Source organism: Geotrypetes seraphini, chromosome 13 (genome assembly GCF_902459505.1).
Source record: "Geotrypetes seraphini chromosome 13, aGeoSer1.1, whole genome shotgun sequence".
NCBI classification, from domain to species: Eukaryota; Metazoa; Chordata; class Amphibia; order Gymnophiona; family Dermophiidae; genus Geotrypetes; species Geotrypetes seraphini.
Window position 1 is genome coordinate 1,808,123 of NC_047096.1, and position 13,609 is coordinate 1,821,731.

General features: G+C 43.2%; 1 protein-coding gene across 3 annotated transcripts; it reads right to left on the reverse strand.

Annotated features, from left to right (window-relative positions):
- Positions 1 to 521: 521 nt before the first annotated feature.
- On the reverse strand, positions 522 to 10,909 carry LOC117347448 (acidic mammalian chitinase-like). Of its 3 annotated transcripts, none has more exons than XM_033918414.1 (11): positions 10,831 to 10,909; positions 10,150 to 10,179; positions 8,189 to 8,390; positions 7,088 to 7,144; positions 5,550 to 5,721; positions 5,291 to 5,415; positions 4,127 to 4,250; positions 3,430 to 3,615; positions 1,914 to 2,033; positions 1,115 to 1,256; positions 522 to 694 (listed from the first exon to the last, which is right to left on the reverse strand). In XM_033918414.1, exons 1-11 carry the CDS (start codon positions 10,853 to 10,855, stop codon positions 609 to 611), a joined length of 1,269 nt encoding a protein of 422 aa, XP_033774305.1. In that variant the 5' UTR covers positions 10,856 to 10,909; the 3' UTR covers positions 522 to 608. The 3 variants fall into 3 exon arrangements, with proteins under 3 accessions (XP_033774305.1, XP_033774306.1, XP_033774307.1); XM_033918415.1 differs by having other exon boundaries at positions 552 to 787; XM_033918416.1 differs by lacking the exon at positions 1,115 to 1,256 and having other exon boundaries at positions 552 to 787.
- Positions 10,910 to 13,609: the final 2,700 nt, after the last annotated feature.

The following is a 13,609-nucleotide window of genomic DNA, read 5'->3' on the forward strand; positions in this document are numbered from 1 at the left end:
GAACACTGTCAAAGGCTTTGCTAAAATTTAAATACACCATATCTAGTGCTCTCCCAAACTGAATTCTTCTTCGTCCTAAAGCCTGAATGATTGTGGTGTGAATAGAGAGATGGTTATTTGCTGCTGTGAAGAGGATGTGGGGGGGAGTATCCACAATGCCTTTTTCCATTTTTACTCTCAGGGTTGGTCACCCCAAATCGGGAGGATGATTTTTTTTAAAAAAATGAACCGATTCAAATCGATTCATCCGAAGTGAATAGGTAAATCGATTCGAATCATGAATTGGGCAGCACTAGTTCAAACCCCATGCTGCTCCCTGTGACCTTGGGCAAGTCACTTAATTTTCCACTGCCCCAGGTACATTAGATAGATTGTGAGTTGTATAACTATAAAAAGGCCCAATCCCCTATCATCATGAATGTTTAGAAAATTTGCACTATTGTGCCACAGTGAATCTTTATTGGCACCTTAGAGAGTGAAACAGACGAGGACTCTGAAGTTCAAGCATTTTTATTCTTCCTACTTTAGATGGAAAGTGACCTTCTCTGCTGGCTCCCTGGTATCGAAAGCAAGGCCAGTTTGGCAGTGCTGGTGGTAGGTGTTTCCATTCATGCAGTTGTAGAAGCCATTTGCTTTGCCAGCATAGAACCCGCTGCTGTGTCAGGAGATGCCTTATTGACTGGAGATTTGCAGTCTACAGAGATTGGAAGGAAAAGGGAACGTCAGTGTTTTGCACTGGTCTCCTCTAGCTGTTTGTCGAAGAGAATGCTTGAGTACCTGAGCTCCCCTGTGAGAATGGTATAGAAAATTGAATAAATAAATGAAGAATCTTCCCAAGGCAGAAGTGTCATTATCAGCTTCCACTTCTGAGCAAAAGTGTTTCTAAATGAATGGTGAAACAGATGTTTACAGCAATAATATTAGGAAATCATTCCTTTCATAATAATGTTCTATCCAAGTCATCATCAGAACATTTACAGAACTTAAAATTAACTGTTATGGTCACAGAACACAAATGTAAGGTCCAGGAACCTGCAAACAGTATAATCGCACTTTGCTTTCTCAGTCGGGTGTAATGGGGCACTTGGGGGGTTTATAAAAACAGATTACGTACTAGGAGAGGAGATTCCCAGTGTGGACTTCAGTAGGTTCACCAGAGGATATTTGCCTTCACCGCAGAATGTACCATTGAAATCGTCCAAAGGCAGAGCCCAAACCATCGCACCGCCAAATTTATTCTTCATCAGCCACTCTGCCTGTGGAAGAGAAGCACCCTGGGATTGTGGGTTCAAACCCCACGCTGCTCCTTGTGACCCTGGCCAAGTCACTCAGTCCTCCATAGCCCCAGGTACGTTAGATAGATTGTGAGCCCACCAGGACAGACAGGGAAAATGCTTGCGCACCTGATTGTAAAACCGCTTAGATAACCTTGATAGGCGGTAGATAAACACCTAAATTTTTTTTTTTTTTCATGAGAAGAAAAAAATGGTAGCAGCTAGCTGAGCACTGCAGAACTTTGCACCTCATTCTGTCAGTGAAGGGAACAGAAAACGTGCTTTATGGGATAACTTTAAACGTCTTTTATTGATATAACTTGACTCGACACGACCGTGTTTCGGCCCCAACAGGGCCTGCCTCAGGAGTGTATAAGAAGGTTGGTGTATTGCCTGCTGTCTTCTTACAAATATCCTGTATAACTATGTGAGACGTAGCAATTTGCTCTGTGAGCGGGCGTAGCGATTCGTGATACAAAGGCTGGCCTCATATCTAAATACACAATTTCCTGCAAATGAGCGAAATTTGAAAATTCCTGGAGAAATATCTAGGATAACTAACTGGCTTTTGCTTTCTTTGGTGAACAAGTTACTGCTTTAAAGGAGGGGGGTGGGGTTTAACAAGAAAAATAGACTTACTTTGATGTGGAAGCTTTTTAGGTCATCGTAGCCCATCCACTCACTTCCTTTGTAGGCATAGGGGACCTCTTGGGGACTGTTCCACACCACTGTGGCACCCCCTTTCAAAAAAGTACAGATCTGGGAGGGTGAAGGCAACAGAAAAGGATTATGAGTGTGGTTTTTTTTAAATTATACCTAGAGCCTGGCTTTGTACAGGTTGTGTACGGATCAGGTGTGCAAAGCTAGGCCAGTATTTTATAAAAAGCTCAGTTAGCACAGAGTCTATCATAAAATACAAAGAACACCATCAAAGATCTATATCTCTATAGAAATGGTGCTACACACACCAGAAATCACCATTTAAAAAATGTGAAAATTCAAATTAGGGGATTTGTGAATAAATGACAGATTAATGCACAGTGTATGAACCTGCACATGCCACCTCTAAAAACACAGAAACATGATGGCAGATAAAGGCCAAATGGCCCATCCAGTCTGCCCATCCGCAGTAACCATTATCTCTTCCTCTTTCTAAGAGATCCCAGGCCCTCTTGAATTCAGACACAGTCTCTGTCTCCACCACCTCTTCTGGGAGACTGTTCCACGCATCTACCACCCTTTCTGTAAAAAAGTATTTCCTTAGATTACTCCGGAGCCCATCACCTCTTAACTTCATCCTATGTCCTCTCATCGCAGAGTTTCCTTTCAAATGAAAGAGACTCGACTGATGTGCATTTAGGCCACATAGGTATTTAAACGTCTCTATCATAACTCCCCTCTCCCGCCATTCCTCCAAAGTATACAGATTGAGATCTTTAAGTCTGTCCCCATACGCCATATCACGAAGACCACACACCATTTTAGTAGCCTTCCTCTGGACCGACTCCATCCTTTTTATATCTTTTTGAAGGTGCATCTCCAGAATAGTACACAATATTCTAAATGAGGTCTGACCAGAGTCTTCTACAGGGGCATCAATACTTCCTTCTTCCTACTGGCCATTCTTCTCCCTTTGCCTTTTCATTATTGCATACTATCTCCTCTAATATGTGATGGATTTAAACCTGCATTTATAAGAAGAGCTAATTACTACTACTTATCATTTCTATAGTGCTGAAAGGCCTACACAGTGCTGTACATTTAACATGTAATATACGGACCCTTCTCAGAAGAGGTTACAATCTAATTGGGACAGATTTGGTTGGGGAGTTTCTTGCAGAGAGAATGATTGATAGGGTGGACATAGGTATCTTACAGTGAGTGGTAGCTAGGAGTTGAATTAGGAAGGCAACCTGCAAAAGTCGATATTTGTCCCAAGGGGAGTTGGTTTTAAAGGTCAGAAAGGTGAGAACATCCCCCCTTAAGCATTCCTCTTAAACTGCTGTCAGTGCTGATGGGAATTTAAGCCCACCTGGAAGACTCACCCAGGACATGTCCCCTTTCAATCTCTGCATTCTGCCATTAACACCTCAAGGTCTTTCCTAAAATCACTTCTTCTATGCTGATATACATGTTTTTAGCACTGTTACTTTACCTCAAAATAGGCAATGAATCCAGCTTCCTGGGTGTAAGGGGCCGAGGGACCTTGTCCAGTGGTAGGAGCCCCCAAGCCTGTGTTTGAGGGGGTGGTGAGTGTGAAAGAACGACCATAGGCTGGGAACCCCACCATCAGCTTTTCCGCTGCTGAACCATTTTCCTTCCAGTAGTTCATGGCATAGTCCTAGAAGGAACGTGGAGATTTATAGTCGTGACACCCAATGAGAGGGGCCAGTGTGATTGCTTTTATTACAGCTGTCTTGAGGCTGATGTTACACCTAGTGCAACATCAGGACTTGTTTTCAGCTGGGCCGAAGAATTAATTATTCAGGAATAAAGCTCATCTTGTTAAAAGGCATCCAGACCAGGTCCTTTGTTGTCCTGTGAGCGGACAGACTGACTTAGCCCATAATAAGTTCTCGGGCTAGTGCAGGGAATCGGGAAGTATGCATACGAATGTTTTAATTGAGGTGATTGTCAGGGTTTATTAGAAGGATCCTGTATATGTCCTTACATAGGAGAATCTGTACGTGCCAGGTTACTGCAAGTACTATCAAGGCAGATATTCAGAAGTGGGACATCTCTGTTGCCAGGGAAATGTCTTTGCATGAGATCAAATGCTGATGAACCAAATGCTACTTCTTAAATTGAGAAAGAACTGGCCTGGATGAAAGCTGTTTACAGCAGTTACTCACCACATTAAAGTAGATGTAATCCCCCTGATCAGCAGGGCCTTGGAAAAGGGGACTATTCTCACCCGTGAATCCCTCCCACGAGCCGCGCAGATCATACGTCATAACATTGATGAGGTCAAGATACCTTGAGCGGAGAAACAAGAGACCGTAAATCACTTTGTCTTCATATTTTGTTCACAAATATTTTAGAGAAAAGGTGGGAGAGCCACCAAAATAACGAAAAGTCCAAAGAAGCTTTCTCCAAAACTCAAAGAGGGACCAGACTTTCCATCAGAGAACCATTAATGATCTGAAAATTGCTTCTGAAATCTCCAGAGCATATGTCCAACAGCAAAACTTCACCTTCACCTCACTCAACCCCCCTTCCTGACCCCAATCCATCCCTCTTGATTGTAAATCTACACCAACAAACTCAATTTCTCCATTTAGCCTCATCCCCAACATAACTAATTCTCTTATCCAAAAGTTTATTAAACCATTCCAAACAAACCTCTCAAATTCTTGCTTTCCTCCATAATAATTTAAGCAAAAAATTCATGTAGCTTTCACTATCTCAAGTAATACTCATTGTCTCTGCCAACAGCATCTCGTATTTTCACACATCTCCACTCCAACCTCCTCACTTTCAATTCCTCATTAAACCAACCCTCACTCCATCGATTCTGCCTTTCTCAACGTACCAGAGCCATTTCATCCAGTACCCATTTCCAAATTGCCAACAGACACTCCACAGAGACTCCTGCACATCACCTAACATTTACATATCTGCTCCCCATCAATCTTTCCCCTCCCATTCTTCTCCAAACTCCACCGTTCTCTACCCTTTTCCATAACCCAAACTTTCCTACAAGAGAAACCCACCACATAATGGTCCAACCAAAACTACCAGGAAGCAGCTACTCACTTGCAACTACTGTAATTCTCCTCTACCAAATATGCTGGTACATTTCCTGACTGCATTAAATCAATGTCATCTAAACATTTTTTTAAAATGTCATACTACCAGTCATTGCTGGTCATCTACAAAGAAAAAGAAATTGAACCAGCAACAGAACTAATTTTATGCCTTGTGTTCTTGCAGGATAGTTTGTTGAAGTCCTTTTCTACTTTCTTTCATGACCCATCGGATTTTGCTGAATGTTAAGAGTCAGAATTCAAACTCACTGGGACAACTGTGGGATCTGGTAGCCCTTTTCAATGGTGGATTTGCCAGCAGACACAGCGGCTGAGATCAGCAACCGTGGTCGATTACTCTTTCTGGCTTCCTGTACAAAAGCTTCATACATTTCCTGGAGTATGAAAAATAAATCATTTAGACCTTGCAGGAAAATACGCAAATCTGATGCAACGCCATCTCAGGCGATGGTCTGCTCCCGTGCACCGAATACCTGGAAATATCCTGATCAGCTGTGTTCGCTTTTACCTGGAGTAAGATGCTGAAAAGCTGCTGTGTTTGAGGAGGGCTGCCTCGGTCAGAATCCCCGGGGTATTCCCAGTCGATGTCCAGCCCATCAAACCCGTACTGGCGCAGGAACTTGATGACAGAAGTGATGAAGGTCTGGCGGTTCTGTGGGCTAGAAACCATGGTGTTAAATCTGAAAAAGAAAGAAACAGAGGTTTCACATGACATGGAATCTGAGGAACTACTATTGCTAATCACGCAGCGCTGTACATTTTGACATATATAGACGGTCCCTGATCAGAAGAGCTTGCAATCTAACTTGGACAGACAGACATGACATATAGGGTTGGGGAAGCAGAATCCAAGGTGAGAGGAGTTAGGAGTCGAAAGCACTCTCAAAGAGGTGGGCTTTTAAATGGGCCTTGAACACTGCCAGAGACGGAGCCTGCCATAGGGACTCGGGCAGCTTGTTCTAAGCATACTGCGCAGCAAGGCAGAAAGTCTGGAGTTGGCAGTTGAAGAGACGGACACAGATAGGAGGGACTTACCAGCTGAGTGGAGCTCTCGGGGGGGGGGGGGGGAAACACAGGGGGAGATAAGTGAAGTGAGATAGTGAGGGGCAGTTGAGTGAGTGCATTTGTAGGTCAGTAAGAGGAGTTTGAATTGTATTCGGAAATGGATGGGAAGCTAATGAGGTGATTTTAGGAGAAGGGTAACGTGGGTAAAGCGGCTCTCCCTGAATATGAGTCGTGCAGCCAAATTCTAGACGGATTGGAGGGGAACGAGATGGCTAAGCGGAAGGCCTGAGAGTAGCTGAAAAGGATTTGGTCCCAATTACTGCCTCACACACTCTGTCATTGATAAGTCAGATGCATCTGGGGACAATATCTTAGAGATAACAGACGCCCATTATCTCCCAAACATGTCCAATTTATTGTCAGCTCTACAACCCTTTTTATATCATTTTACATGGGTCAGTGTCGTCAGCATATGACGTAAATACAAACCATATATGGACACAGATCACATGGAACTTTAAAGAAATAACATGCATCTTACTATCTAAAGGCCAAAGTTTAAAGGTGCTTTGCTTAGCAGAGACTTTTTTTTATCTAAAGCTTCTTACAAATACAGCTATGAAGACAATTGAATTCACTTCACAACAGGATAAGAAAACACATCTCTCAAACATAAAATGGACTTGTAGTATATCAGCAAGAGAAGGAAAAACAAACAGGGTCTGGTTTTTTACAGCTTCAAACACAATTGAAAGAAAACTACAAGACACATGAAAAGTATCCCTTCAGTAGCGAGTTGCAGTAGTCTAAGTGTGAGGTGATGAAGGCGAACACAGCAAAAGGCCAGGAGAGAGAACATTTCTCGTTTATTTCATTAGTTGTTTTGGTGACTCCGCAGACTGTTTAAGACCCTGTAACTTCCAACTTCACAGAGTTGGACAGGAGCAATTCATTCAGTGAAACTGAAGGTCATTGCTGACATTTGAGCCCCAGTTGTGGGTACAATAATTTATAGATATATTATCACTGAGCACTCCTTACCCTGAGGTACCAAAATTCCAGCCGCCAACAGATAGAAGGGTTTTCAGTTCACTGTTACTGTAGAGAAACACAGGAAGTTAGGCCAAGACCAGTAGAAACAGCAGCTTTCCAACACAGCTGTTACCTCCCTCATACTAGAGTTGGATTACCGAGATATTGGGCCCCAAACTAATGATACTGACCCCACGGATACTGTTTTCAGTCTTAAAAAATGTCTTTTTAGGGGACAGGGAGGGAAAAGAAAATTGGCCCAGGTCTGAACTCATTTGCTGTATAAACTAACCCCAGCTATTCATCAGCCTCTCATTGGGTGACACTTTGGGGCCGCGTTTCAGTCACTCTTGGGTGCCTTTGAAACGTAGGCGAGGGTTTTAAAAGCCTACATTTCAGGTGCCTAAGTTGTTGGAGAATCGTGCTTAGAGGCGCCTAGATCACGCTCTGCCCACTTAGGCGTTAGGCGCTGCTAAGTGCTATGGGATAGACCCCCGCCCCCAGGTCCACCTAGTTCCACCCATCCCCCACCCTCGCCCCACCCCCGCTGCCTGCCCGACGCAATTTAGAGGAGGCTTTTCAAAACCCGGACAAAGTGCTGGGTTTTGAAAATTCTTCTGGACCCCTGGACATGTTATCAAAAGGATTTCTTTTACAGAATCAGAAAGGTGCCTATCACCTAATTACATTTTTTTTTCCCCAATTATTGAGGCTATTAAGGCCCCCTTTCATCAAGCCACATTAGGGTTTTTATCGCCAGCCATTGCAGTAAAAGCTCCAACGCCTAGGCGTCCTTTATAGAATCGGCGCCTTTGTGACTGCTGAGCAGGTGGGGTTAGGGTTTCAGTATTTAATGAAATGCCATTCATGGGGACTTCATGCAGAATCATAAAAAGAGTAACCAGTCAACAGGGGATCTCAAAGCACTTGTTCACGTCCCAGATCAATCCCTAGATCTAGCCAGTAAATGTTAAGTAAGACAGAAGCAAGAGAGAGCTTGGCATTGTGTCAGACTTTCAGGAGAGGAACCTGGCAAGCAAGAGAATGGAGTGAGATTAGAAGGCAGTGCCGCACACTGAAGAAGGGAGCAGAGACAAGCTTGGAACTCACTGCTGCTTCAGGGCATTGAAAGAGCCATAGAGCGTTGCATCATTCCATTCGAAGGTGGCAATCTGATTATTTGTCATGGTGGCAAAGGCATAGATCAGGTGAGTGCACAGGCATGGGTCCACATTATCGGGCATAAACCGTGCCACTCCTGGGTAATACTGTGCCCAGTTAGTGAAGTAGCACACCAGCTTGAAGGAAGAGCCTGAGGATCACACGGAAAGCAAAGAAATAGTTATACTTATTTCTACATCACATTTTCAGTTGTAGCTCTGAGCAGTTTCCAACATTTTTCAGATACATTAAGACCCTCTCCCACACAGCTATCAGTCTAAGGGGGTATCTGGGACAAGGAAGGGTGCAATAATTTGCCCAAGATCACAAAGAACATGAGTGGAAGAGGTGGGATTTGAACCCAGGTTTGCCTGTTGCTCTGATCACTAGTCATTCCTGGCCCCACCAAGCTGCAGAAAACAGCTGTGAATTGTTTTTGCCATTCTCTTCTGTTAGTGACTAATCTATTACTGTGTCAGATGTGCTAATAGCTTTTAAACCAGCCCCGGTGATATTTGGTGCAGACCTACGAAGGGTTATCTTTCTTTTAGGTGCTGAGTCAACACTTAGACATATCCTAGGGAATTCTCTATTTGGAGCCTAATGTTATGCGCTATTTCCGTGCTGTTTGCGGGGGGGGGGGGGGAGGGGACATGGACGGGTCAGGGGCATTAGAAATAGAGGGATCTATGCCTAATTTGCCTGGCAGGAATTACAGCTGTAGATCTTCGTGCCCAAAGGTGTTACGCAGTGTTGTCCCAGGAGCCCTTTACAGAATACCATTCAGGGCTCATTTTTTTCAGCATCCCTTTTTGGTGTCATACACTGAGTCTAGCCTTTTAGGGACAATGCCACACGCAGAGCACTGCAACATAACAGTGCCAAAATGGGACATGAAAATGTCTGGATGGGAAAAGAGGCACCTTAATTATTCCTAGACACAACATACACTATAAATGGCACCGCTGCACGCCCTAGGCGCCGTTTATGGAATCAAGCGGACTTAGGCTTTAACTGGCTTAACTTCCTGGCGCCTGCCTCAGACGCCTAAGTCAACCGCGCCTATTCTCCGCTCCTAACCTCGCCTACTTTTTAGGTAGATGTCATTCGGCATTAGAGGACACTTTGACTTAGGCATTGCTACCCTAGGAGCAGCGTGGATATCATTGATCATTAGAATTATGTGTTTTTAATGGCGAGGTCAATTTAACTAATTAAAAACAATTGAGTTCTGCATGGCATTAACCACCTCTTTTAGAAAACCGTGGATTTTAGCACCGGCTACGGCAGTAACAGCTCCAATGCTCATAGAATTCCTAGGTGCTAAAAACCGTACTCAAAGGGAGGGGGGATAAATTAACAATCCAAAATGAATTCAGTATCATTAGTTTTCATATTATTTCTATTAGCAGTCCATTTTGTCCTGTTTTTTTAATATCTTATCCCCCATTTTACTAAACTGGTTCCTATGAGTGTTGGGAGCAGCGTGGAGCATTCAGCATGGCTCCCTGCGCTAATAACCGCTATCGCGGTTTAGTAAAGGGGGTGGGGTTCGTTTGTTCTATACCAGTAAACTGAAATTGGTGCCTCAAAATTTAGGCACAACTGTTTAAGTGCCAGTGTAAAGCACATAACATGTAGTTAAGCCCATTGGTGCACGTCCACATCCCCGCTAGCAGTTATACGCCGTTAACCGTGTAAACTTTAAAATGGCGCTAACTTAATACGGGTGACTTCTGACGCATTTAGAATTCCTAAAACAATGATATTAAAAAGGGATATTGGGAGGAAGACTGGAGTTATGCAACTTTCTACAAACCTTGTCTTCTCCTTTTCAAATGATATGTCAGCTTTTGAATGATGTTCAAGGGAAAAGTGCAATGGTGAAATGAAGACATTTTAATACTTACCCGGCTGTACATACAGCAACAGCACCAGACCTTGAAAAGAAAGAGAAGAGAGGCAGATTGAAGTGGTCCTCCGGCACTCTGAAAACTGCTGATTTCTCTCTCATGTCATGCCTGCTTTGGGGTTCACGTAAAGCCAAAGTTTGTAGGAAAATTGTGTACTTGGCAGCCCACACAGGGGGAACAGCAGTTTCAGCAAACACACATTTGGAAAAAAAGGTCTCTGTGAGGGCAAATGCCAGTGTTTCCACAGCTAGAGAGTGGATTTTGCAAACTGCACATAGGAGACGACAATTCCAAGGGCATCCAATCAGGAAGCCAAGCTTCAAACTTAAGCACAATTCCTGCCCAGGTCCAAATGATGGTGCCAGGGAATAGATTGCTCCAATAGTCACTGCTAGTAACCCAGACAGGTGTTCATCCATGCACACTGACCACCCTGTTCATAGGCTCCCTTCTGTGTCAATACCTAGTTATTTCTAGGCAAATATTTCAATTTAAAACAATTTTCAGCCCCCACCTCAGTGACCAGCACCCTCCAACTAAGCTTTCAATTTCTGGAGCAAGCAGAGAGAGAAATCCATTGTTAGGTGCAGTTTCACTTTCTGATCATAAGAGTAATTAAAAAATAAGGACCATATTACTGAAACCTGTACACAAGTGGCGTTTTACCATCTGTCTTACCTGCAAATAGCAGCAACTTGCCCATTTTGGAACCTCTATACTGGAGCCATCTGCACCTGGCATCTAGCCTTATAGTCTCTTGCCAGTCACGGGTCAAGACATTCAAAATGATCTTTTGTTTAACTTCAAGTGCAAAGTTTCATGGGTCAATATTTCAATGTACTGTATTTCAATGTTATCTGTATTTCTAACTTATGGCTGTTCTGGAAATACTCAATGTTTGAAAATGCTAAACCTGTTTTCATCAATGATTTACTGAGGATAAATCCACACACTCCGATCAAACTGAAGTTAACCTTCGGAAGCAGATTCAGGAAATAGCACCCAAAGCTATTCTATAAATGGTGCTCTGGGCTAAATGCACATAATGCTGATTCCCACGTCCAAATTTGGGCACCAGGTATGATCAGGAAAGGAATGGAAAACAAAGATGAAAATGTTATCATGCCCTTGTATCGCTCTATGGTACGGCTATACCTTGAATACTGTGTGCAGTTCTGGTCACAATTTCTCAAAAATGATATAGTGGAATTAGAAAAGGTACAGAAAAAGGAGACAAAAATGATAAAAGGGATGGGATGACTTCCCTATGAGGAGAGGCTAAAGCGGCTTGGAGAAGAGAAGGCTTAGGGGAGATATGATAGAGGTCTATAAAATACTGAGTGGAGTGGAAAGGGTAGATGTGAATTGCTTGTTCACTCTTTCCAAAAACACTACGACTAGGGGGCATGCGATGAAGCTGCTAAGTAGTAGATTTAAAACAAAGCGGAGAAAATATTTCTTCACACAATGTATAATTAAACTCTGGAATTCATTGCTGGAGAATGTGGTGAAATAGCTTAGCAGGGTTTAAAAAAAGTTTGGATAATTTTCTAAAAGAGAAGTCCATAGGCTATTGTCTTCAACAACTGCACTGAGTGCCTGTGGCATTTATAGTACAATATAAGATTATGATGATCTGTCATCAATATTCCAGCATTTTTCAAGAGTAAGATGACCACTTATCAGCCCAAAAGATCGTTAAGCTCTGAAACTTCTGCTCTGTTAAAGGCCAATGTTAACCCAAAATATGTAGAAACTAGTGCAATGATCTTTTGTTATGCTGGGGAGAAAGTACGCAATTCGCTGGTAGGACAGTTAAGGAACTTGACAGAGTAACTTGAAATTAATATAATATAGGAAATGAAGCAGCCATCACCACTGCTACTTGCAGAGCAAAACACAAGGAGAGTTAACCATCCTCAACAGGGCCGTTTCAGCGCAATGAATATCCTTATGTAGTTGCTTAAGAGAGACTGGGCTTCCAGCATCCCAGGGACAATTTAGCAAATTCTACCCTCCCCCTTTTCCATTAAGGAGACCCAGGGTGGTATGTTCTGTTTTATTATGTATGTATCGTTGTTATTCTAATAGATGGTTGATATGCGGGCTACAAGTGTTTTAAATAAATAATATAGACAAGAGCAAATGACAGCGTTGGCAGGTTCCAGCAAGAGTTGCAAGTGAGGGAGCAAACTTGCAGTGCCGCAGGGGCGGGAGAGAAAGAGGGAGGGAGCCAAGCTGGGTTGGCCACTGTGGTTTGATGGGCCTTTGGTCTGTCCCAGTAGGGTCATTCTTATGTTCTTTTGGGAACCATTGTGACATCACTGCTGAGGTTGGTGGAATGAGGCATTATGACATCACAATACCAGCTCTGGGTCTTTGCCACAGTCAGGTACCTGTTGTTGGATGTAGACATATGGTCCATACGCTACTGTAGATGGAGGTGGCACCTTTTTTTGGACTGATTGAAAACATCATGTTTAGGCAGGAATCGCTGTTTTCTCAGGGAAAGCCCTTTGTGAGCTTTTCCTGGTGATAAACACCTTGAACTTCCCCTCACTTCGGCAGACTGCACGATTAAGATCTCTGTGCCTGGAGCAGAATTTTGGACTGTGAGGTTCCAGCTCTTCTTTGTCATGGTATGAGGGATCAATACGACTCACGTTCTTCTCTTGTACATCAGATCACCATTTCTAGTTGCCCCCAAACTGCCAGAAACTGATCTGAGGAAATGCCCCGCCCAGACATTAAGGCAATTCCTCTGTCTTATCATTTCTCATCCTTCTGCTACATTTTCTAGAGTCTCCATGAAATGCAAAAAAATGTACTTTTATTAATTAAAGAGATGCTGTCCAGAATCACTGGATCCGCTTTGAACTGTTGAAAAATGGGTTTCATTCTTCTGGGATGTTACTAAGAAGCAATGTCTGCATTACAAATCTAATTCTGAACGAGATTATGAACTTATAGTCAGGGTCATGTTTAGCTGCGAACGTCTGGCAGTGTTATAGAAATGATAAGAAGTACCAAATTATTCTACAATTGTAGAATTCACTGTGATCCACTTGTCATGCTAGGGATTAGAACGTAAGAATAGCCTTACTAGGTCTGACCAATGGTCCAGCAGCCCGTCTTTAAGGTGGTCAATTCAGTACCTGGCAAACATACTAGAGCTGAGATTGTGATGTCATAAAGCCTCATTCCACCAATGCCTACGAGCCAACTTTATCAGTGATGTCACAGTGGCTCAATTGTCCTAGATTTGGCTCACATAAAGATATCTTTACTGAGTTAGACCAATGGCCCATCTAGCCCAGTAGCCCGTCTTCATGGTGGCCAATCCAGATCACTAGTACCTGGCAAAATTCCAAGTGGTTGCAACATTCCATGCTACCGATCCAGGGAAAATCTCCAAACTAGAAAACCTGAGCAAATGTGTCCCTTTGAGAAACTCCTG

What these genes read in the sequence shown, in the direction of transcription:
- LOC117347448 (XM_033918414.1), bottom strand. Translation starts at nt 10,855, where the DNA reads ATGGGCAAGTTGCTGCTATTTGCAG. An exon ending in GATTCATTGCCTATTTTGAG is followed by an intron (nt 2,034 to 3,429) that starts GTAAAGTAACAG and finishes TCACCCTCCCAG; the next exon opens with ATCTGTACTTTTTTGAAAGG. An exon ending in ACTGGGAATCTCCTCTCCTA is followed by an intron (nt 695 to 1,114) that starts GTACGTAATCTG and finishes CAATCTCTGTAG; the next exon opens with ACTGCAAATCTCCAGTCAAT.